The sequence below is a fragment of the Budorcas taxicolor genome, chromosome 7, assembly GCF_023091745.1.
Source record: "Budorcas taxicolor isolate Tak-1 chromosome 7, Takin1.1, whole genome shotgun sequence".
Classification (NCBI taxonomy): Eukaryota; Metazoa; Chordata; class Mammalia; order Artiodactyla; family Bovidae; genus Budorcas; species Budorcas taxicolor.
In genome coordinates, this window is record NC_068916.1 from 60,856,668 (window position 1) to 60,882,949 (window position 26,282).

The following is a 26,282-nucleotide window of genomic DNA, read 5'->3' on the forward strand; positions in this document are numbered from 1 at the left end:
TCTAAGAGTAAAAGTGAATCAGAAACAGAATAACCCTCACAAAAACTGAAGACCAGCTTCAGTTGAGCTTTCAGTTGAGCTTCAAATTGGCTCAGTCCTCGATTAGATTCAGATACTCTGCCTTTGTCTCAACTTATAACCAGAAGTAACATAAATCGCCTTTGGAGGAATACAGCATTGCCAAGAGTTTCAAATCATCTCTAAAACATTTTATACAGATTTCTAGTGTTCAAACAAAAATAAATGGGCATGTACAAAATAGGGATTAACTGAAAAATCAAGAAATAAAGCAGATTATAGAAAGAGGAACCATAGAATATATATGTGTACCGAAAAAATATGTACTAGAGTGTTTATGATAGCAATATTCATAAAAGCCCAAACTGGAAAATTCAAATGTCTATCAGTGGTAGAATAAATAAATACTTTGTGGATTACTCATATAATGGAATATTCTACAAGAATGAACATTAATGAACTAATTAATGAAAATTGATGACTATGATGAGTAATAAGAATGAATCTTACAACCCAAATTTTGATCAAAAGAAGTCAGACACAGAAGAGTATAATTCCATATATATGAATTTCAAAATTAGGAAAAGCTAACATGGCTTTAAAGGTCAGAGAGTGGTTACCTTTTGGGAGGAAGGAATGGGAGTTACTAGAGAGAGGTAAGAAAGGGGTTTCTGAGGGGCCAGTAATGTTCTATTCCTTAATCTTGGTGGTAGTTATGTGGAATGTTCACTTTGTGATAATTCACTGAACTATTTTCCTGTAATAGCGCTTTTCTCTCTGTGTTTGTTTTATATACATATATTATTTAAAAATCCACATGTACTACTATGGAATTATGTTTGTAGAGCATTATGTAAAAAAAGGCAGATTATCGTGTTGCCCAGCAATTTATTTTTTAAATTGGGTTATCTTTTTATTGTTGAGTACTAAGAGATTTTTGTTTTCCCCTTCATGAGCAAACATCAAACTTGAAAAAAAGATGGAAGTATAGTTGATTTAAAGTATTGTGACAGTTTCAGCAAAGTGATTATTGTATATTTTTTCCATTATTTTTTAAACTAACAAATGTATCATGACTATTTTATTCATTTATTTTTTAATATTTATTTGACTGCACCTGGTCTTCAATGCAGTTCACAGGATCTTTGATCTTTTGCTGTGGTATGCAAACTTTTAGTTGCAGTATATAGGATCTAGTTCTCGACCAAGGATCAAACCTGGGCCCCCTGCATTGGGACCACAGAGTCTTAGCCAGTGGACCACCTTCTGTTGTAGGTTATTACAAGATACTGAGTATAATTCCCTGTGCTATACTGTAAATTCTTGTTGCCTGTCTATTTTATATATAATAGTTTGTATCTGTTAATCCTATACTCCTAATTTTAAGAGTTCTTTTCATATTTTACATACTTGTCTTTTCAAAAGCTTTCTTCATTACTGTCCTTTCAAGCACAAAAGTTTTAAATTTTTATGAAGCTCAGTTTATCTGTTTTTCCTTTGTTACTTGTGCTTTTGATGTCATATCCGAGAAACCATTGCCTTATCCAGGGCCACAAAGATTTGCATCGATATTTTCTTTTTTTAAAAGTAATTTATTTTTTAATTGAAGGATAATTGCTTTACAGAATTTTGTTTTCTGTCAAGCATCAACATGAATCAGCCATAGGTATACCTATGTCTCCCCAGTCGTGAACCTCCTTCCCATCTCCCTCTCCACCCCACCCCTCTAGGTTGATACAGAGCCCCTGTTTGAGTTCCCTGAGTCATAGAGCAAATTCCCATTGGCTGTCTATATTACATAAAGTAATATAAGTTTCCATGTTACTCTCTCCATACATCTCACCCTCTCTTCCCCGTGCCCCACCCTGTGTCCTCTCCATTGCTGCCCTGCAGATAAATTCACAGGTACCATATTTCTAGATTCCTTGTTTATTTGTTTGGCTGAATCACATGGCTTTCAGGCTCTTAGTTCCCCAACCAGGGATTGAACCTAGGCCCTGGGCAATGAAAGCGTTAAGTCCTACCCAATGGACCACCAGGGATAGACAATATTACAATAGTACACAATATTTATCTTTCTTTTTCTGACTTACTTCACTCTGTATAATAGGCTCTAAGTTTGTCCACCTCATTAGAACTGACTCAAATGTGTTCCTTTTAATGGCTGAGTTATATTACATTTTATATATATATATATATATATATATACCACAGCTTCTTTATCCACTCATCTGCCAGTGGACATCTAGGTTGCTTCCATGTTCTAGCTATTGCAAATAGTGTTGCAATGAACATTGGGGTACACGTGTCTTTTTCAATTTTGGGTTTCCTCAGGGTATATGCCTAGGAATGGGATTGCTGGGTCATATGGTGGTTTTATTTCTAGTCTTTTTAAGAAGTCTTCATACCATCTTCCATAGTGGTTGTATCAATTTACATTCCCACCAACAGTGCAAGAGGCTTCCCATTTCTCCACACCCTCTCCAGCATTTATTGTTTGTAGACCTCTTGATGATGGCCATTCTGATCAGTGTGAGGTGGTATCTCATTGGAGTTTTGATTTGTATTTCTATAATAATGAGCGATGTTGAGCATCTTTTCATGTTTTTGTTAGCCATCTGTATGTCTTCTTTGGAGAAATGTCTGTTTAGGTCTTTTCCCAACTTTTTGATTGTGTTGTTTGTTTTTCTCGTATTGACTTATATGAGCAGCTTGTATATTTTGGAAGTTAATCCTTTGTCAGTTGTTTCATTTGCTATAATTTTCTCCCATTCTGAGGGTTGTCTTTTCACTTTGTTTATAGTTTCCTTTGCTATGCAAAAGCTTTTAAGTTTAATTAGGTCCCACTTGTTTTACATCTATATTTTCTTTTAAGAGTTTTTATAGTTTAAGGTCTGTGGTCCATTTTGAGTTAATTTTTGTATATGATGTGAAGTAGGGCCCCAAATTCATTCTTTTGTGTGTGGCTATCCAGTTGTTTCAGCACCATGTGTTAAAAGGACTATTCTTTTGCCTTTGAATGGTCTTGGCACCCTAGTTGAAAATCAACTGACCATGGTTTTTATATGTGACCACAATTTTTTATATGCGGTTTGCTAGTATTTTGTTGAAGATATTTTGCCTCTGTATTCAGATAATATATTGATCGGTATGATTTTTTCTTGTAATATGTTTGGTATCAGGGTAATATTGGCCTCATAGAATGAGTAGAGAAATGTTCCATCTTCTTCTATTTTTGTAAGAGTTTGTGAAGTATTTGTATTATTTTTTCTTTAAACACTTGGTGGAATTTATCAGTGAAAATATCTGACTGTGGGCTTTTCTTTGGAGGAAGTTTTTTTTTTAATTACTAGCTCTATCTCTTTATTTGTTATAGGTCTAGTCAGATTTTCTATTTACTCTTTTAAATTTAATTTTTATTTTATTTTTTCTTTTTTCACAATAATTATTACTTTGGCTGCACCATGCAGCACGTGGGCTCTTAGTTTCCCAACCAGGGATTGAACGCATGCCCCCTGTAGTAGAAGAACAGAGTCTTAACCACTGGAAAACCAGGGAAGTCCTAAATTTTATTTCCTAATGGAGTATAGTTGATTTACAATGTTACAATATTTTCAGGTATATGGCTAAGTGATTCAGTTATATAAATACATTATCCATTCTTTTTTTAGATTCTTTTTCCTGAGTAGATTTCTCTGTTATACAGTAGGTCCTTGTAGATTATTTCATATATTTATTCGTGTGTATCTGTTAATCCCAAACTCCTAATTTATCCCTCCCTTTTGCATTTCCCCTCGAGTAACCATAAGTTTGTTTTCAAAATCTGTGAGTCTGTTTCTGTTTTGTGTACAAGTTTATCAATTTTGTAGATTCCATGTATAAGTGATATCATATGATATTTGCTTTTGTCTGTCTGAGTTACTTTACTTAGGATGATAATCTTTAGGTCCCTCCATGTTGCCACAAATGGCATTATTGTATTCTTTTTCCAGCTGAATAATATTCCACTATATATATTGGGTTGGCCAAAAAGTTCATTTGAGTTTTTCCATGACATCTTCTTTCCATGTCTTGGCTATTGTGAATAGTGCTGCTATGAACATAGGGATACATGTATCTTTTTGAATTACCGTTTTGTCTGGATATATATCCAGGGATGAGATTACTGGATCATATGATAATTCTATTTTTAGTTTTCTGAGGAACCTCTATACTATTCTCCATAATGCCTGTACCAGTTTACATTCTCACCAACCGGGTAGGAGGGTTCTCTTTTCTCTACACCCTCTCCAGCATTTATAATTTGTAGACTTTTTGATGATTAGCTCGGCAATTTTGAAACTGTTCCTCAGAAGATTCTAATTTACTGTCACATTTGGGAGCCTCTGGACTAGACCTAAGGTCTTTTCCAACCCCAGATTCTGTAATTCATTTATTCATTCAACCAAATATTTGGAGGATCTCTACTGGGCTGTGTACTGCATGCAACATGACAAAGGGCACAAAATGAAACCGACAGTTTAGTCTTAGGACTTTGGAGAGGAAATGTATGTAGGTAACTCTGGAACTCTGTGCCAAGGCAGAAAATGATTAGCTGCAAAGACAGGCAGAGAAAGAACAATGGGAGAGTCAGTTTGGTGAAACCTGGCTGAAGAAACTGGCTGGAGGCCATTTGAGTCTCTCTGCCTCCTTAGCCAACATGGCCTCAGAGCATTCTGAGGGGCCAGATCTAAGTATGTACCCCCACTTTCACGGCCTGGATGAGCTCTGGTCTCCACACACCATAGGAGAGGCTTCTGCCCACCTTTGAGTGTATTTTCTGACAGTTTCTCAAGTTGGCAGCTTTCTTCTTGCTGCACTTTCACCTTACATGGAAACTTCTTTATCACTTACCTTTACCACCTCATCATGCCTTCTTCTCACATGCTCATTTTTTCCCTAAGGACTAGGGAAGATACAGGTTATTTTTCCTCCCCTGTGCCCTGGAATGCCTTGTCCTCTGTAAAGGCTGGTACTCCTCTCCTCAGTGTAAAAGACCTATGAAAAACCTTTCATACCATCTTCCTCCTGCCAGCCATTTCCCTGTGCAACCGAATTCATGACACAAGGCTGGGTCCCACCTGGTATATAGCTGCTATATATTTAACCTGTTCTTGGAAATGTCTGCTCTTAAGTGTTCTCACCTTCTGTTTGGTCATGTCTAAGAGCCCCACAGAGTATCTGTCACAGTTGAGGAAGGCGCGGACTGTGTACAGGGCTTTGTGGAACTGCCTCTCAATGTCTGTAAGCTCTTCAAAGACTTTGCTCCCAGACCACAGCAGTATCTGAAGAAATACAAAAACATAGTTAGTGTTCCTGAGGCGCAGAACAGCAGCTCACAATAACCAAGAATAACTGTCCCCGTTTTGTAGATGGAGAAAATGACGTGAGGTGAATAATGGGGCAGCTTCTATTGGGTCCAACTCTTTCCAATTCTTTTATTTCCTAGGTTGTTAATAACAATGATAACAACAAACATTGACAGAGCCCAAGTATCCTATGTACTTTGTCCCATAATTAGCCCCATTTTTCAAAAGAGGAGGCTGAAGCTGGGAGAGGTTAAATGATTTGCTCAAGGTCTTAGAACTGGTAAACGGCTTAGCAGGGATTCAAATACAAGCTGGCTGACATGAAAGCTTATACGTGCAGTCACCCTGGGTTACAGCTTTACAGACATCCATGACTCATGCACCCCAGGGATGCTGGGAGAGACTGTTCGATACTTCCCAGGCACTTCTGTCACTACTGCCTTCTAGTTGAGCACATCAGTGCTTCAGGAAGAGGACACCTTCAGTCCAGTCCATTCCCTCAAGTCAAGCCCTTTACCTGGCCACGCCGAGTCTCACAGTTGTGCAGGTAACTCAGGTGGAACACCTTCATGATTAGATTTGCAAAGTTGAGGTACTTGAGAAGAATCTGAAAATCAAACAGCATGAGGAGAAACAGATGAGAAGGAGAAATCCCTCTTCTGGCCATTTCTACCATCAGCCAATAAGTTTGAACATTTTCAAAGCTTCATCTGAGACAGTTTGAGCAGATGGATCATGGAAAGCTGACTCATAAAATGTTGCATTCTGTGAGGGTAAAACTCACAGAATGTAGAACGTCAATGTTATTAGAAGTGTATTCATGAGAAGTTGCTAGTGTTCATTGACTTTGCAGGCCCCGTGATAAGTCATGTATATATGTTATCCTGATGGCCACAAATGACCTCAAGAGATACTATAGATACTCTATTATCCCCATTTTACAAATAAGTAATCTGAGGTTCAGAAAAATGTGCCCAAGTCAAACAGATATTAGCAGAACCAGAATCATTATCCTTACATTCTTATCTCCAAAGCCCAACATCTTAATGATTATCCTGTCCTGCCTCCCTCACAGATCATCAGACCGCTAACTTCCTTATCTTACAGAGCGGAAAGCCAAGATCAGGACAAATAGCAAGGGTCAGAGGATTTGTGAGCTGGGAGAATGTGCTGGCGTGGCCAGCCCAGCAATTTCTCAGCACTCTTACCTCTTCATCATTCTTGGTGAAGTGGGGCCCATCCACTTTATTCACAGCCATGATTATGGCCACCACGTCCTTCCCATTCATTATGGGAGAAGCCAAGATGTTCTTAGTCTGGTACTCTGTGAGGGTGTCCACGAAGTCACAGAAATGCTCATCCTGAAGGTAGACAAAGAAGAGCATGAGTGGGCAGAGGAAGAGCAAAGACAGGAAAACAGCCCAGAGCCCCAGGTGCCCATGGTTGCTGTTGTTGTCCAGTCACTCAGTCATGTCTGACTCTTTGCAACCCCATGGACTGCAGCACACCAGGCAACCCTGGCCTTCACTGTCTTCTGGAGCTTGCTCAAATTCACGTCCATTGAGTCAGTGATGCCATCCAACCATCTTGTCCTCTGTTGTGCTCTTCTCCTCCTCCTTTCAATCCTTCCCAGCATCAGGGTCTTTTCTAATGAGCTGGCTCTTCACATCAGGTGGCCAAAATATTGGAGTTTCAGCTGCAGCATCAGTCCTTCCAATGAATATTGAGGGTTGATTTCCTTTAGGATGGACTGGTTGGATCTCCTTGCCAAGGGACTCTCAAGAGTCTTCTCCCACACCACAGTTCAAAAGCATCAATTTTTCAGCACTCAGCCTTCTTTATGGTCCAACTCTCACATCCATACATGCTGCTGCTGCTACTGCTGCTAAGTCACTTCAGTCGTGTCTGACTCTGTGCGACCCCATAGATGAAAGCCCATCAGTCTCCCCCATCCCTGGGATTCTCCAGGCAAGAACACTGGAGTGGGTTGCCATCTCCTTCTCCAATGCATGAAAGTGAAGTCGCTCAGTCATGTCCGACCCTCAGCGACCCCATGGACTGCAGCCTTCCAGGCTCCTCCATCCATGGGATTTTCCAGGCAAGAGTACTGGAGTGGGGTTCCATTGCCTTCTCCATCCATACATGACTACTGGAAAAACCATAGATTTGACTAGATGGACCTTTGTCAGCAAAGTAATGTCTCTGCTTTTTAATATGCTATCTAAGTTGGTCTTAGCTTTTCTTCCAAGGAGCAAGCATGTTTTAATCTCATGGCTACAGTCTCCATTTGCAGTGATTTTGGAGCCCAAGAAAATAAAGTCTCACTGTTTCCATTGTTTCCCCATCTATTTGCCATGATGTTGTGGGACCAGATTCCATGATTATCATTTTTTGAATGTTGAGTTTTAAGCCAGCTTTTTCACTCTCCTCTTTCACTTTCATCAAGAGGCTCTTTAGTTCCTCTTTGCTTTCTGCCATAAGGGTGGTGTCATGTGCATATCTGAGGTTACTGATATTTCTCCTGGCAATCTTGATTCCAGCTTGTGCTTCATTCAGCCCAGCGTTTCTCATGACGTACTCTGCATAGAAGTTGAATAAGCAGGATGACAATATACAGCCTTGATGTACTCCTTTCCCAATTTGGAACGAGTCTGTTGTTCCATTTCCAGTTCTAACTGTTGCTTTTTGACCTGCTAGAGGTTTCCCGAGAGACAGGTAAGGTGGTCTGGTATTCCCATCTCTTTAAGAATTTTCCACAGTTTGCTGCAGAGGTGGGGTAAAGAAGCTCCCCATTCTCTTGTTGACAAAAGAATGAAGCCAGTTCCATCTACTCCCCTTCATCAGGGACAAGGCAATTAGAGATAATTTCTGCCCTGGAAGTCTCCAAAATCCAGTAGAAGAAACTCTGAAATATAGCTTACAAAGGGTTATGGAGACATGAGCAAAGCACTGGAGGGACCCAAGGATGGAGGTGGAGGGTTGGCTTTGTCTGTGGAGGAAGATTTTGAGAAGGCTCTCTTCCTTTGATGACAGTTAAGTGTAAATCAGAAACTTGAGTGAGGAAGAGACCTTAATGAGTATCATCGTCGCATTTGCTAGCAGGTGTTGTGTGTGGCGCTTTGCCTGCATCAGCTCACTGTATTCTTCCCAATAACCCCAGAAATGGGACCATTAGCAGTTCATCTTACAAAGGGGGAAACTGAACCTCAAGATTAACATTACTTATTACTTGTGTGTGTATGTGATTTGAGAAACTGCCCTCAGCTCTGCTGCTTCATCCAGGGAAGCTTTATTTCAGGGAAGCCTGGATAAGGGTAGACCTGGTTCTGGGTCTTTGAACCAAAGAATTTGTTACTTCCAGCTTTTATTTATTCATTTATTGGCTGCAATGGGTCTCAGTTGCTGCGTGCAGGCTTTCTCTAGTTGGGGCGAGTCAGGGTTACTCTTCATTGTGGTTCATGGGCTCCTCATTGTGGTGGTCTCTCTTATGAAGCGCAGGCTGTAAGCATTCAGGCTTCAACAGTTACAGTACATGGTCTCGGGAGTTGTGGTTCATGAGCTTTAGAGTCTGGGCTCAGTGGCTCTGGCTCACAGGCTTAATTGCTCTGAGAAATGTGGACTCTTTACAGAGCAGCCCTGAACCTGTACCCCCTGCATTCGCAGGCAGGTTTTTATCCGCTGCACCACCAGGGAAGTCCACTTTCAGCTTTTTTTGCGATTGAGTTCTAGCACCACACAGCCAATCCAATGGCTATCCCCATTCCACAAATCTCAATGGAAGCCCCACTCTGTGTCAGGCCTTATGCTAAACACTGGGGACAGAGGGAAGACTAAAATTCAGGCCAGCACACAGATGAATCACACAGAATTAACAGAATTAACACAGGTTGGCTCAAAGCAGTCGGAGTGCAGAAGAGCACACACCTCCTACACCCCACCCCGAAGGCAAACTTGGAGGCCGGTATAGGGCGGTACAGTCTGGGTGGTCAGAAAGTGGGGACAGAGCCTGAATTGTTGTCTTAAATCCAAAAGAATCCACCTTTTGGTTTCTTGGTCACACTGTGAGGCTTCCCAACAGTCAGCGTTGCTGGGAACACAAGCCAGCCGAGTTGTGTACAGTTCATGACGTTCTGAGAAGGAAATGTATTTTGCAGAGCCAGTTCACAGAGCTGTGCTAGAACTAGGACTTTCCCACAATGCAGAAGTTGTGCATCTGTGGATTCTTCCAGTTGGAATGGGATTAAATAAACAGGCGCTGGTGTCGATGAAGCTGTCTCAAACCAGGTGAAGGGTAAAGGAATTAAGAGAAGACTGTAGTGCTCAACTTGAATTAGTGTTGGAGGATTAAGCAAAATCTCTAAAGAGGTATTAACTGTAAGGGTTTTCCATGTCACTCTCTAAGGACAACTGATGAATACAAGCCTGAGTGAGACATGCCCAGATTCATTTCACCAAGTCAGTTCAGTCTTTCAGTATTCACTTCTGTCAAGGAAAGCAGTACTTGGGCCTTACCTGCATCTGAGGCAAATGTTACTAAAGCCACAAGTACCTTCTATCCCACTGAGTTCTCAGCCCTAGAACTTTCTCACAAATAGCACAGCTGCCAATTGACTGGTGTCTGTATAATCATTGGCATCCTTATATATTCAGCATATACAGTGTTCTCAGCTGTGTCATAGAACCTCAACTTATCAGTGGCAGAGGGACCTTAAAGGCCAACTGCTAAAACTATTTTGTTTATTTATTTTTTATTTGGCTGTGCCTGGTCTTAGTTGCTGCATGAGGGATCTTTTTCTTTAGTGGTGGCATTTGAACTCTTAGTTGCAGCATGTTGGATCTAGTTCCCTGATCAAGGACTGAATGTGGGCCCCCTGCATTGGGAACACAGTCTTAACCGTTAGACCACCAGGGAAGTCGCTAACCTATCTGTTTTAAAGCCTAGGAATCAGAAGTTGAGCGGAAGAAAGCCCAAGTCATTCATTCATTCAGTTGGCATTAACAGAAAGCCTTTAATGTATGCTAGTACTTTGGCCACCTCATGCAAAGAGTTGACTCATTGGAAAAGACTCTGATGCTGGGAGGGATTGGGGGCAGGAGGAGAAGGGGACGACAGAGGATGAGATGGCTGGTTGGCATCACTGACTCGATGGATGTGAGTCTGAGTGAACTCTGGGAGTTGGTGATGGACAGGGAGGCCTGGCGTGCTGCGATTCATGGGGTCACAAAGAGTCGGACGCGACTGAACTGAACTGAAATGAACTGAGGCAGTTTAGGCAGTGAACAAGACAGGTGAATATCTTTCCCTAGTAAAGCTTCCACTCAAATGGGGTGGACAGACAAAAGGCAAGTAAACAGCTGCTTTGAAGAAGAGAAACTGGATGACGCAATAGAAAGTGATGGAAGCGGGGGTAGGTTGATGCTGCTCTGGTCAGTCCTGGCAGGTAGGGAGGCTTCTCTAAGAGGTAATGTGGAGAGTGAAGGCTCAGAAGAGCCAGCCAGACAGTAGTGTATTCCAAGCAGAGGGCATGGAGGACGCCAAGGAGCAGGGGGCAATGGACTGACTGATCTGAAAAACAGGAAGAAGGCCTGCTTAGTGAGGGAGACTGGAGGGCAAGGAAGTCAGAGAGGTGGCATGCGTGCCTATGTGCATGCTAAGCTGCTTCAGGCGTGTCTGACTCTTTGTGATTCTATGGGCTATAGCCAGCCAGGCTCCTTTGTCCAAGGGATTCTCCAGGCAAGAATACTGGAGTGGGTAACCATTTCCTTCTCCAGGGGATCTTCTCAACTCAGGGATCAAACTCAGGTCTCCCACATTGAAGGCAGATTCTTTACCATCTGAGCCACCAGGGAAGCCCCTCAGAAAGGTGGGCAGAGGCCTTATGTGACAGGGCCTTGGAGGCCACTGGAAGAGCTTTGATTTTATTCCAGTGTAATTCAAGACTGCTTCTCATTCATGGAAACCCAGTTTCTCTTTTCAAATATCCTCTGTGCCAAGCTCCAGTGTATCCCATGATGAAATCTATTTATTGAACGACTTTCACTTTCAGTGATGTACTGGGCCCAGAGCCAGACAATTCATTAACTCTCACATCTTCCCTATCACGTAGAACTCTCTCCTTCCCTGTTTTATAGACAATTCTCCTGCTCATAAATGGCACAGCCTCTGTATTCATTCATTCATTCACTGATACACTGATCAGCTCATTGATGGATTGATTCATTCATCCACTTATATTTACTGAGCACTGGCTCTGTGAGAGGCACTGGGTCTGCCAAGACCAGTAAGAAAGGTGAGATTGTCCTCAGTGGGTTATCACTGTACAGTGGGGACATCATGTAAAGCATGAATTCACAATTCAAGCCATAACGTGAAGAAAGCCCCCAGAGAATTGATGGTATCCTGGGGCCCCAGGAGGTAGTGACTTGTTCTCCGAGTGGCTTCATGAGCCTGTCAGTAGTTGAAACCTCTCCAAGCCTCAGTTTCCTCTTTGGTAAAATCACCATGTCAGACCAGGTCCTTTCTGAGGTTTCTTTCTGGCCTGGCATGCTGGGTTCCAGGTGTCATAGGGCGGGAAGGAGAGCAGGACAACCAGTGTAAGAGCCTCTGGAGATGACAGTGCTTCAGCTTCAGTCTTCAGAAATGGGATTGTCACTGTCTGGAAGAAACTCACTGTTTTCCTTTACTCTCACATAACTACCATATTCACAACACTTTGCAAACCAGATATGTAGATGTTTTTTTCCCCACACTGACCTGTTCTCTGACACTAGCTGGGTATCCAACAATTCAGTTCAGTTTTGACACTGTTTACCTGGAGAACAGGAACGTACAACTGAAGGGTTCAGTCCCTGAAGACTGCCCCTGCCTCCGATGCCAATGTCAAGTCATAGGTTGCCATCTGTACTTCTGCTAACTGACTGTAAATCGAGGTTCCAGTGACTCACTCCTTGGGTTTGATTACTTGCCAGAAAAGCTCATAGAACTCAGGAAAGTGTTTACATTTACAGTCTTAGAATAAGTGTACCGATGAACTGTCAGATAAAGAGATATATAAGGTGAGATTCAGAAAGGTCCTGTGTGCCAAAGATTCTGTCCCCTGGAGTTGGGGTGTACACTACCCTCCCAGCACATGCATGTATTCACCAGCCCAGAAGCTCTCTGAACCCTGTACTTTTGAGGTTTTTTATGACAGTTTAATCACAAAGGCATAATCAATTATTAACCCCATTTCCAGCCCCTCTCCCCTCTTACGAGAATGTTGTTTAGTTGCTAAGTCGTGTCCAACTCTTTTGCAACCCCCTGGACTGTAGCCTTCCAGGCTCCTCTATCCATGGGATTTCCCAGGCAAGAATACTGGAGTAGGTTGCCATTTCCTTCTCCAGGGGAAGTTGCCGACCCAGGGATCGAACCTGAGTCTCTCGCACTGGTGCGTGTATGCTAAGTCTCTTCAGTCATGTCCGACTCTTTGCAACCCTATGGACCATAGCGTGCCAGGCTCCTCTGTCCATGGGATTCTCCAGGCAACGGTACTGGGGTGGATTGCCATGCCCTCCTCCAGGAGATTGAACCTGCATCTCTTATGTCCTCCTGCATTGGCAGGCGAGTTCTTTACTACTAGGGCCACCTGGGAAACCCCCTTAAGAGAATAGGGGATGGGCTGAAGGTTTCAAGTGTCTAATCAAGGCTTGATCTTTCTGGTCCCCATCCAAGAGTCCACCAAGAGTCCTCTCATTAGAACAAAAGACCACCTACCACCCAGGAAACTCCAAGGGATTTAGGAGCTCTGTGTCAGATGGTTCTATCACTCAGGAAATTACAAGGGTCAGTTCTGTGTCAGGAACCAGGACAAAGATCAAATAAATATTTCTTCTTATAAATCACAATATCACAGCCCACTGGGAAAGGGCCATCACTTATTAATTCACTCAATAAACTGTAATGAGAAACCACTCTGTCCCAGGCCCTGGGCTAGGTCTGGTGACCAGTAGTGGTGAATAAGATATGCAGGAACAGACAAGCTTTGTGGGCTTTCCCAAGGAGAAAGGGTAAAGAATAAATACACAGACATACACTGACTGTCAAGTAGGGTTGCCAGATTTAGCAAATGAACACAGGATTAATTAGATTTGAATTCCAGGGAAACGATTTCTTAGTATGTCATGTACTACATAGGGTATACTATCGTGTGAGCTGGGCACTCTTGGCAGTTGCTTTCATTTTTGCAATGTAAGTGTATGACTTGGGCTTGGGTTGCTGACATCCATCTCAAAGATGTCTGTCTGGCCATCTCAAACAGACACACTGTCAGCCACACACTAGATAAAGAGCCATGCCACCTCCTCACACTGAGGCTCCTTTGTTTTAAAGATCTCGGTTGATTTTGATACCTGATCATTTGGAGCCACTTTTTGCTTTCTATTTTCTCTTACCAAGATTTCAATTTCTGTTCTTAGGTTTTAAATTTGCTAATAAAGAGTAAACCTGTGAAACCCTCAACCCTCACTGAAAGTCCTAGGCCAGAGCCCACTCTCTCCCTCTCTAACCTGAGACCTCCTTGTGCGGCCCCAGGTATGCAATGTAATTTCTAGGTCTTATAAGTAATAAGCCTTTGTTTTTTCAAAGTTTCCTGATCACTAGTGCTAAAGGGTATCTTGCATTCATCGTAAGAACCACATGGGCTTGTCCAGTCACAGCATTGATTACTGACAGTTTAACAGTTATTAGCACAAAACACATACTAAACTAGTTCTCTGGGGCTTCCATGGTGGTCCAGTGCTTAATACTCACACTTCCATCACAGGAGGCATGGATTCAATCCCTGCTTGGGGAACTAAGATCCCACATGCCATGCAGCTCAGCCAAAAAAAAAAAAGTACTCTTTGTTTATCTAAGATTCAAATTCAACTGGGCAGCTTACATTATATCTGGCAGCCCTAATGACAAGTTGCCCCCGCGAGGGTCCCAAGGATAAGTAAGAATGTGTCAGAGCATGGGAGCCACATTACAACCATGGGAAACCCCATTCATGGTTTCACATTTTTCAATGCAGTAATTACAACCACTTTCAGGTTTTGGTGGGGGCTGGTGGGAAGTGTGCTAAAGGGTAAGAGTATCACTTATTAGTGGTCCAGGGACCACCCACCCCCCAATCTACGCCATATCCCTGCTTCTTCTCCATCCAGCTCCCAGTGTCTGTCCACAGACCCCAATAAAGTATGATATCTCAAGGAGGAAGATATGTACAACTGAAGGACCCGGCTTGCTGACCTGAACTGACATCACTCCAGGCCTGAGGCACACACCAAGGGGGCTGCCTGGCCCGAAAGCTTCCTGGGAACACAGCCATCCTGTCCAGGGTGAACTTTGGGGCTGACAAAGAAACAGCAGGCTGTCCTTTAGTGCAGGGGCTCAGCAAACTCTTAGGGATATTTTAGGATCAGAGAGTCTACTTAAATCCTCAGTCGCTTAACACCAGGGTCCACAGAAGCTTTCAGCACCTCTGTTCTGTCTTTCCCACAAACAGAATCTAAACTGAAAGCTCCAGAAAGGCAAGACTGGATTCCTCTCCAAGCCCCACACAGCCCTGGTCCAGCATCTATTCCATAGAATAAATTCCTTAACAGCAACAACAAAGTAGCAGTGATATTAACAAGGAGGAGAAGCTGTCAGTAAGAGCCTAAACTATGCGCCAAGAACTTTGCTAGAGGAGAAAGAAGTATCTCATTTTATCCTACAACAACACATAGAGAAGCTAGGTTTTCTCCATTTTACAAATTAGGAAGTGAGCCCAAACAAGCTAAAGAGTTTGCCAAGGCCATGTTATTAGAAAGGGAGTGTTGATTCACACCCAGATCTGACCTCAAAGCTTAACTTCTCAATTTTCTGCCATGTAATTTGAAAAGACTGCACTTAGTTTAATGCACTCATTTTATAGGCCAGGAGGAAGTAGAGGACAGCAGAGCAGTGAAGGGTGTGGCACCAGTCAGAGTGCCAGAATTCAAATCCCTGCTCTGCCACTTTCTGTGCGACTGAGAAAAGATTTTAATTTCATCATCTGTAAAACAGGGATACTCAGTTATAAGACTGTGACAACCCATGTTGGCTACAGTTGAAGTCTAGAGAGAGTTGAAGGGAGAAGAGATTCTAATCCAGTTGAATGAGTCTTCAGGAAATTTCCCTGGGTGCAGAATTACCCTTACCCTAGGAGGGCCAAGGAGAGAGGAACCCCATAGGAGATCTAGCCCAGCATACTTCAAAGAAAACCAGGTTCTACAAAGGCCCAAGTCTGCGCCTTTCATCTTGCCAAGTAACTCAAGGGACTTTCTAGTGGTCTAGTAGCTAAGACTCTGCCCTCCCAGTGCAAGGGGCCAGGGTGCGATCCCTGGTCAGGAAACTAAATCCCATGTGCTGCAGCTAAGAGTTTGCCAGCCCCAACTAACGATTTTCCCATGCCATAGCTAGAGGATCCTTCGTGCCATCACTAAGACCTGGTGAAGCCAAATAATGAATTAATTAACTTTTTTCAAAAAAGGAACCCAAGTGAAAAAGATGATCCATTGGAATTCTCACATCTGTGCATGTGAAGTTCAGGAAGCTCTGCTCCGATGCCTTGGTGACTTTGGGCAAGCCCCTTCTCAAGATCTGACTCCAGACTTCTCATCCATTAAACAAGTCAGCTGGATGAGACGATCTCTGAAGCCCCATACCTCCCCAACTTTTAATTTTAAGACCTTTAATCTGAAATTAGGTCAGAGGTAAGGGGAACACAAAGTCACAAAATGTCCAGGCTGGATCTTGGGAATGACTGAACACAGGCTCCTGGTTAGGCCAGTGCAGCAATAAATGAGACCCACATTGGCCTTGACAGCATAGGGCAAATATTGGGGTGAGACAGGTGTTAAAGGGATCATTGCAAAATTACCGGAGTGTGAGTCTTTTCTCTAAGTGTTTGTTGAGCATCTGCTTTGTGCCAAACGTTTGCTATAAAGTGGACAAACATTTGGTATAAACTGGACAATAAGGCAGGCATGGTCCCTGGCCTCCAGGGCTTACTGTGGTAAATGGTTTTAGGGAGGAAACTTACAGAGGATCTGAGAGGGTCTCCCTGAGGAAGTGAACTTTAAGCTAAGATCTGAAGGATGAGTAGGAGTGGACTCTGGCAGATGGTTATGGGGAGAACTGCATTAAATGATTTGCTGTAGGTGATCAAAGAAGTCTTTGTCAGAGCTGCCAGGAGAATCCCACAGAACCCTAACCTCTTAGAAGACAGGGCCAAGTGCTTAACCAAGTGGTCAACTTAGCATTTCCGTAATGACTGCCAGCCTATGTCTCCTGACGCAAGGCACAAAGTACAAATAACATCACTTCTGTGATAGTCCTGCCAGAAATGCATAGCCTGAATCTAAATGTGAAGACACATCAGACAAGCCCAAATGGAGGGATATTTCTGCAGAACAAGTTGGCCTGTACGCTTCAAAAACATCAGCGTCATGGAAGACAAAGATAGATTGAGAAACTGTTTCAGATTGGAAACTAAAGAGACAGTGCTAAATGGGCATCATTGAGACGATTTGCAAATATGGACTGAATATGGACTGTTCATTAGATAATAGTATTGTAATCACTGTCACTTTTCCTGAGTTTGATCATTGTACTTTGGCTATGTAAGAAATGTCCTTGTTCTGAAAACACACAGAAAAATTCCTGGGGTTAAAAGGATGTGTTGTCTGTGTTTGTCTCCCAAATGGCTCAGAAAAAATAGAGACATAAAGCAAATGTGGTAAGGTGTAAGTGAAAGTTGCTCAGTCGTGTCCAACTCTTTGAGACCCCATGGACTATACAGTCCATGGAATTCTCCAGGCCAGAATACTGGCGTGGGTAGTCATTCCCTTCTCCAGGGGATCTTCCCAACCCAGGGATCGAACCCAGGTCTCTCATGTTGCAGGTGGATTGTTTCCCAGCTGAGCCACTAGGGAAGCCGGATAAGGGGTAAACAGTTGATGAACTGGAATGAACAATATACAGTTCTTGGTACTGTATTTTAAACTCTTCTGATTTTTTTTTTCAAAATAAAAAGTTATCAATAAACAAATAGAGAGACTTCCCTGGTGATCTAGTGGTCAAGAATGTACCTGGCAATGCAGGGGACACAGGTTCCATCCCTGGTCCAAGAGGATCCCACATGCCACAGGGTAACTAAGCCTGTGCGCCACAACTACTGAGCCCGAGGACCTAGAGCTCAAGCTCTGCCAACAAGAGAAGCCACCACACGCCACAAGGAAGAGTAGCCCCTCGCTCACGGCAACTAGAGAAAGCCCTCACAGAGCAACGAAGACCCAGAACAGCGAAAAATAAATTAATAAAAAAAAATAGACAAGTAAAAAAAGAAAGAAAAGTGCCAAGTGGTCACCAGCCCAGTCTTGGTGGCTGACAGCTCCTCGTCCCATATACCCTCCCCTCCAAACCCCATGGAATAATGCCTCCCTGTCCCTGACTCCCATGGGGAAGAGGATACCTCCTCTGTGTTGGGGACGTTGACGATCTTTTTAGAGAGCGCAACATGGCCCACCACTCCCATGTCCAGGGGGAAGACGATCTCCGAGTCAGGCGCCACCAGGCACTCCTCGAGCACAGCATCCTTGTGGACGTTGAAGAGCCGGGTGGCCAGCTCCGCGATGCCGTTCCGGGCCCTGTACATGAATAGGCTCATGCGGTCGGCCTGCAGCAGGAAGCACAGCTTCTTCATGACGTTGAAGATGCACTTCTCGGCCTGCAGGTTGTCCTGAAAGTCCCGCAGGAGGTCGAAGATAATTTCACTCTCTTCCACGCTGCTCAGAGGGTGGTAGTTGCTGAAGTCCACGGCCGCCTCCCTGGGTCCCAGGAGGTCTGAGATGACCTTGGCCCGGTAGCGCAGGTTGTAGTACTGTTTGGCAAAGCTGACATTCGAGTCCAGAAACTTCTCTACTTCCTCTGCCGTCACCTCGCCCATGGCTGGGAATTGCACTGTCTATTTCTGTGGATGGGGCTGAGGCTGGCCTAGACTTCTCTGAGTCTTGTCTGTGAACCTCGTTGGTGTGGCTGCAGAGCAGAATGAGTGAGCTTGGGAGATTAAATCATTAATATTTCCCCAGAACAAGGATTATGAGGATCAGGGTGTTCCGGATGCTCCTGGGCCCCAGATGGGAGAGGTGAGAGTTCTCTTTTCACCTTGGTCTGCTAATAGGAGAAGAAAATTTGGCACAGAGCTGGCACTGAGATGAAGTAAAAGAAAACACCGAAAACAGAGGCTGCAAACTGGTAACACATGACATATACTGTTATAAAGATGCTTTCTTTGCCCTCTATGGTATTTCTCTTCTACATTTGACATGAAAGCCCATGTTTACTGTTTAACAGGTTCGTTTAGCTTCTCTCAGAGAATCAGAAGATCTAACAACTCTATATCCAGTTTCTCTGTGGCAGAAATGGCTAGAGCCGAGAGGAACTGGGCATTCACCTCCTGCCCCTGGCCCCTCACCCCACTCTTCTTCACCCCATCCCCAGGATCTCCCTAGCACACGGTTTCCCTCTGCATGCTCACCACTGAACCTGCTTCCCTTGTGTACATTATGGGCCAAATCTCCACATTACATCTCTGAATTTGAAGGACCTTTATAAAAACAGGGCTTCCCTGGTGGCTCAGCTGGGAAAGAATCCACCTGCAATGAGGGGGACCTGGGTTTGATCCCTGGGTTGGGAAGATCCCTGGGTTGGGAAGATCCCCTGGAGAAGGGAAAGGCTACCCACTCCAGTATTCTCGCCTGGAGAATTCCATGGACTGTATAGTCCATGGGGTCGCAAAGAGTCGGACACGACTGAGGGACTTTCACTTTTCACTTTATAAAAACAACACCTTTCAGAGTTTTTTTTCTATTACAATACACATGTTTACTGCAGAGAATACACACAGAAGACCCTTAAAATCACCCATAATCCTGCCATTCAGAGGTAACCTTTAGTTAACATTTTTGTTTCTGCCCTTTCCGTAGAGGCTTAACTTTCTATTGTCCTTCAGTCCCTGATCTTTGTTTTGGCATTTTAGGGTGCTTTTGCTGGCTTCAGTCAGTATCTTCTTGGGTTGTCAGTCAGAAACGCACACAATAGTGTGGATTTTATCAGCTCCAGTGAGGCTCAAAATACCAGAATCCTCATTAGGTTGTGTCTCTGAACCCACCAGGGCAGGAAGAGAGGAGAGCATTCTTTCTGGATGAAATATACTGCAGTGACTATGGATATATATATATGAGAGCCTGGCACACCTGTGTTGTAAATACTGTGGAATGTAGGATCATAGACTGTGGTTGGCACTTTGAACTGTGTAGTGAACTTTAATGGAAAGTATTAATAGATCACTCCCTTTATTGCAGAGTGTAATTAATTCCCAGGATACTGTGCCTATTCAATACTGTGTATACAGATGACCCTTGGTCTGGTGGACCTCGCAATAACTTTTCCATAACTAACGTGAGCCCTCTGTCTAGAATGTGAATCCCTGGCTCGCCAGCTCCTCAGCCTCAAGGTCTCAGCTCATGCTAGTCACCCTTAATTGTCTTATCTCAAGGAGCCCCAGTCACTCTCTCCCCAATTCCTGCCTGTCATATCATCCATTTATTTCCTTTATTACTAATAAAACGTGTTTCCTTGTTTTATGTTTGTCTACTCTGTGTCTTCTTCTTTTTACTGTGAGCTCGCTCCAGTGAGGGCAGGCACCTGTCAGGACTGATTCCTGAGGCTTTGCATAATCCTTGATGCTCAGTAATGTTGTTTTTAAATGATGTTCGTGGTGGTTCATTTTATGTGTTAGTTGGGCTAAAGGAAGCCGAGGTAGCTAGTAAAACATTACTTCTGGGTTTGTCATTAAGGGTGTTTCAGAAGAGATTAGTTTAGTCAGTAGACAAAAATTTTACCCTCCCCAGCACAGGTGAGCATTCCCCAATACATCAGGAGATTGAATAGGAAAAAAAAAAAAAAAAAAAAGGTGAGGGGAGGGTGAATTGGCCCTCTGCTTGAGCGGGGACATATATCTTCTCCTGCCCGTAGATGTTGGCACTCCTGATTCCTGGACTCAGACCAGGACATAAACCTTCGACCCCTGGACTCAAACTGAATTATATTACTCTTGACTAACACAAAGTCCTGTATTTCTTTTTTTGGCTGCACCGGGTCTTCCCTGAGGTTTATGGTCTTCTCTCTAGTAGTGGCATGTGGGCTTAGTTGTCCTGCAGCATTTGGAATCTTAGTTCCCCAATCAGGGATTGAACCCTTATCCCCTGCATTGAAAGACAGATTCCTAACTAACTACTGGACCACCAGGGAAGTCCCACAAAGTCCTATATATTCTTGATTAAAATTTAGAAAGTTCAGGAAGTCACAGAGGAAAAAATTGAAATAAAACATAATCCCAGATATTATCATCGCCAATATTCTCTGTATATTTTTAAACCTTTCCATACCTATCTATATCTATATATATATTGTCAACCTTGACATTTTGGGCTCAGTAATTCTTTGTTGTGGGAAGCTGTCTTGTATACTATAAAGATGTTTAGCAACATTCCTGGCCTCTACCCACTAGATGCCAGTAGCACTCCCTCCCCTTTAAGTTGTGGAAATAAAAAACATTTCCAGACATTTCCAAACGTCCCCTGAGATCAAATTATTCCTATTGAGAACAACTGCTCCACTGCTCTGCTGTTTCTAATTTTCTAGTAGTATAAATTATGCTGTAATGAACACTTACATTTCTTAGTGGAAATATCTAGAAGTGAAACCCCAGGCCCAAAGAGCTTGCAGCTATCTAAGGGTTTGAATACATAATGCAAAATTTGCTCTAAGAGGCTCTATCAGAGTGTGTGAGGCTGTTCTTACCCCTACTGAGCCCCTCAAAAAATTGAGCAATCTTTCTTAATCCTGACATAAATAGCACTCCGAAATTTGACCCCAATATTCCTTCTTATTTTATTTTGCACAGTTTCTCTGCACATCCTCTAAGCTCCACCCTAGTGTTTTTCATTCTCTCTGACTTTGCCTCTTGATTCTTGCTGAGCCCTTGACCTGTCCCATACCACCCAGTCCAAATGCTGTTCCCACCATGGATTCTTTATGCTGCAGTTAGACTTTTTCTACTTTGAACTCCAAACTATTGGTTTGCTTCCATGTCAATAGGAGTTTCTACAATCTAGTCTGTGTTATTTCTATACATTTGTACTCTCATCAAACTCAAAGCCTTTGAGGATAGAAGTAAAGCTTTACCCATTTTAAAAAGTCTCTAAAACAGCCCAGCCCAGGTCCTTTCCTATCATATGCCCACCGGGCTTAGTTCTGGTTGGGAATATAAGCAACTCTTTTGCAAGAAATCTATTTTTACCTTATTTTTCAATATGCCAGAATGAGACAGTCAAATCTGCTAACAAACTTCAGTGCTAATTGTTGGCTAGGTAGGGATAAGCTAGTATTTGTATTAGGTCACCTCCTATAAGCCTGTTCAATGGGCCTGATTTCAGATGTCAGTGAAGGAAATTTGAAGCTTCTTTCATTGGAAACAGGGGCTACCAGTACGCATAGGAGAGAATGTTTTCTGTCCAGTCTAAACACGAACATGTTCTACTTGAAAGGAGAAAACAGGACTGTAGGCCCAGCAATGCCACTGACTCATTCTATGACCTTGGAAAGGTTCTGTCTTCCCTCAAGGCTCTGTTGATTTTCCTAAGAACAAAACAGAAGAGTTGAATAACATCATCTCTAGCACTCCTGGTTCCAGGACTCCGAACGGGCTGGAGTGAGGGAAGACTGACCAGATGGTTGACCTGTCTGTTTCTGACCACAAGCCTTGCCAAAGGATCCTCCTGGAAGAAAAGCTGGAACTATTTGTTTAACATAATCTCTACCCCAAGATCTATATTTCACTGAAAAGAAAATTGAAAAGCTTTGAAAATTTAGGTGACTCAAATCATAGGTGATTTTAAAATTTGTGTTTATTGAGATAAAATTCACATTACATAAAAACATCTTTTTAAAGGGTATAATTCTGTGGTTTTTAGTGTATTTCATATGTTGTGCCCCCATTAATCTATTTTCTCATCCTCTGGTAACTACTAATCTACTTTCTCTATGGATTTATCTATTCTGGACATTTCATATAAATAGAATTCTACGATATGTGTGTGGCCTTTGTGTCTGACTGTTAGGGGAAGCACAGTGATTGAAACCGCCCACCCTGGCCAGGCACCATAGTAACCATTTGCATGCGTTGTTTTATGACAGGAGATCCTGATAAGGAATACGGAACTAATAAGCCACCACCAACCAGAAGAGTTCAGGAAAGGTCGAAAGGAGACATTGTGTGTCCGTCCACTTCCCAGAATCCCTCTTGCTAGCATCCATCTTGGCTGAGCGATGCGTGCACCACCAGGAAAGACTGAATTAGAATGACTGGCCAAAGACCACCCAGAAACTAATCCCATCACCATAAAACCCGAGACTTCGAGCCACGCGGCAGAGCTGTTCTCCTGGGTTCCCTTACCCTACTGCTCTCCACCCGGGTGCCCTTTCCCAATAAAGTCTCTTGCTTTGTCAGCACGTCTCCTCTGACAATTCATTTCCGAGTGTTAGACAAGAGCCCAGTTTCGGGCCCTGGAAGGGGTCCCCCTTCCTGCAACGTGACCATTCTCATTTAGCATATTTTCAAGGTTCATCCATACTGCAGCATGTAACAGAGCTTCATTCTTTTTTCTGACTGAATAATGTTCTATTATGATGGATAGAGATACCACATTTCATTTTCCCATTTATTAGTTGGTGGACATGTAGGTTGTTCTCACTTTTTAGCTATGCAAGTCTTTGTGTGGACAAGTGTTTTTGGTTCTTAGGTATATATACAGGAGTGGAACTGCTGGGTCCACAGGTGGTTTTAAGACACTGAGTTAGGAGGTAAAGAGGGAGGAATAAAGGAAAGAAACAGGGCACAGCAAGGAATCAACTGGGTGAAGGAGAGGTATGTGTGGAAAGATGTTTTGTGAAGCACCTTTTGGAAAGAAGAGGAGCCTGAAATTCAGGACCTGCTAGAATGGGAGTGGGTTGTGTTGTATGTCAGTGGCCACCACAAATCCTAGTGTTGTGTGAAATGGTGTCCACAGGCCCCCACTGTTCATCACTTGTGTTAATAGCAATGATGAGGGAACTGAGGATGTTCAACTAGGAAGAGGCTCTGAAAGATTATTGGGAGTGGAGTGTGCCAGCTTGTTCAGTGAGGAACCAGACAGCCAGACAAGCCAGTAGGTCAGTAGGTCAGAGACAAAAGTTATTATAATTTGGCAACACCAAGGAATTCCCTGGTGGTTCAGTGGTTAGGACTTAGCACTCTTACTGCCAGGGCCTAGGTTTGATCCCTGGTTGTGGAACTAAGATAGCCCAAGCCTTGCAGTGAGGGGAAAAAAAAGCAATACCCATAGTGCTTAAGAGGTGGTGTGTAAATGATTCAATATCCTTGGACCTCACTTTGGCTAGCTGTAAAATTAGAATTCTTTTACATGGTGGTTGTGGAGATGAAACAATATATTGTGTAATGCGCAGCTATGTACCCAGTGCATGTTAAGTTGAACCATATAAAATTGTTCCTCTTTGACTATTTTTGTCCTCCAGGGACAGAAGTTTCAGACTGTTCAATTTAATAGTAGTCATCCAACCAATATTAGTTATCACAACTATCGAAGATTAACCTTAAAGATAGTCAAGTCCTTGTCATCGAAAGTAGGTAAGCCCAGGACAAGGCAGAGAATTCGAATATCAGCATTTAAATAGGAAGATGATTCCTGTTATCGGTAAGGAAGTGGTTGCAAATATTTTAAAAATAATTTTTATTGGAGTATAGTTGATTTGCGATTTTCCCAGAGGAATGAGGAACTGGCCTAGAATGAGGATTGAGAGACTGGAGGGGAGGAAGTGGGTACAGAAGCAAGAAAAAGGTGTGGGAGACACACTGGTTGACTGGGAGACAGGGCCTGAGAAACAGTGCCGTCAGCCTGGGTAATTTACGTCACTGGGCGTTGAGTGCCCCCCTTCAGGACCTTTCGCTGGCATTAAATGTTGATTTAGCCTCCATTTCCTGATTGGAGGACTTTCACCTCTGGCTTGCCAAACCGCACCACCGCTGTGAAGCCATAGAAGGGAAGGGTTTTCCTGGCCCCACCTTGGAACTGCTGGAATGGCCTCCAGCCTCATTTTGTTGGGCTCCATCCTCATTTTATGGCTTCCCAGGCGTCACAATGGTAAAGAATCCACTTGCCAGTGCAGGAAACACAAGAGACTTGGGTTCTATTCCTGGGTCAGGAAGATCCCCTGGAGCTGAAAATGGCAACTTGCTCCAGTATTCTTGCCTGGAAAATTCCACGGACAGAGGAGCCTGGTGGGCTACTGTCCATGGGGTCACAAAGAGTCAGACATGACTGAGCGACCGAACACACACACAAACACACCCTCATTTTATACTTAATCTTGGCTGTCTGCCATATTTCATTTGTTCTTTTCCTTGACCTAGAGTTGATGTCAGTTCTTCACTGTCCTGCCTCCTGATGTTGACGTAATGCCTTTATTCAGCTACATGGGTTTCCTGTTGAGTCTGCCTCCAGAGCGTGGCTAGTCTGTGAAGTTCTCTTTGTTTTACTTTGAGGATCTAACCTGGGTGATGGATGAGCCATGAAAAATTTTCTCCTTAGGTGCATTTTAACCTTTACATCATTTTTATTTTCTCTTCTTTTTTTAATATTAATTTTTATTTATTTGTCTATGCTGGGATCTTCAGTTGCTGTATGTGAGCTCTTAGCTGAGGCCTGTGGGATCTAGTTCCCTAAACAGGGATCAAACAATTTCCTAAACTCTGGTCTCAACTTTCTCATTTGCCAATTGTGATTGCAAATTGCAATAATGACTCTTATTTTATAGACCTGTGGTGAGGCTTGGTGGCAGTGTATGTATAAAACTTTCTTTGTGGCTAGTTCTCAATAAAAAGTGTATGTTAGTCATTCAGTCATGTTTGACTCTTTGTGGCCCTATGGACTGTACCCCATCAGGCTCTGCTGCCCATGGGATTCTCCAGGCAAGGATACTGGAGTGGGTTGCCATTCCCTTCTGCAGGGGATCTTCCTGACCCAGGGATCAAACCCAGATCTCCTGCATTGCAGGCAGATTCTTTACCATCTGAGCCACAAGGGAAGCCCATAAAGGTAGTTTAAGACTTTTTGGGCTGCACCACAGAACATGCGGGATCTTAGTTCCCCAACTAGGGATCAAACCCCTGCTCCTTACATTGGAGGTATGGAGTCTTAACCACTAGACCACCAGGGAAGTCCCTAGATATTTTGTTTAAATGTATGTAAACATCTTTCTGTGCCATTAAATATTCCATTACCACATGACTTTTAATGGCCTCACAGAGTTCCACTGGGTGGCTGTACCATAATTTAACATATTTCTAACTATTGGTTATTTAGGCTGATTTTTTTCCTTCTTTTTTTCTTTTCTTTGGTATTCTTAAAGAACATTTGCTAAATCTTTGTGCACTTTCTTATTGTCTTATCTTTTAATAAAAATATGAACAGAAAGAACAATTTCAACTACTAATCTTTCAAGATGTTGTCCTGGCTATCCAAAAATAAAAGCATTTAAGTAAAGAAATGTTGAGAAAGTCAATATTTTAGTGCAGAGATCATGTTCCATGTTGAATGACCATTTCCCACAGCACCTAGCTCAGAATCCTGAAAGAGCAAATCTGGAATGCTGGGACTTGTTATCACTATGAAACACCAAATCAGATCACTTTCTGTACCTAAATATTATAGCAAGGGTGACTTGTACGGCTTCACCCCCAGTGTAAGAGTCAC

General features: G+C 43.0%; 1 protein-coding gene across 1 annotated transcript in view; it reads right to left on the reverse strand.

Annotated features, from left to right (window-relative positions):
* The window catches only part of PDE6A (phosphodiesterase 6A), a 75,670-nt gene extending 57,315 nt beyond the window's left edge, over positions 1 to 18,355 (reverse strand). Inside the window, exons 1-4 of the mRNA XM_052643183.1 lie at positions 17,882 to 18,355; positions 6,575 to 6,727; positions 5,884 to 5,973; positions 5,202 to 5,342 (exon numbers count right to left, since the gene is read on the reverse strand). Of these exons, the coding sequence (XP_052499143.1) occupies positions 5,202 to 5,342; positions 5,884 to 5,973; positions 6,575 to 6,727; positions 17,882 to 18,355 (858 nt within the window). The remainder of the gene's footprint in view (positions 1 to 5,201; positions 5,343 to 5,883; positions 5,974 to 6,574; positions 6,728 to 17,881) is intronic.
* Positions 18,356 to 26,282: the final 7,927 nt, after the last annotated feature.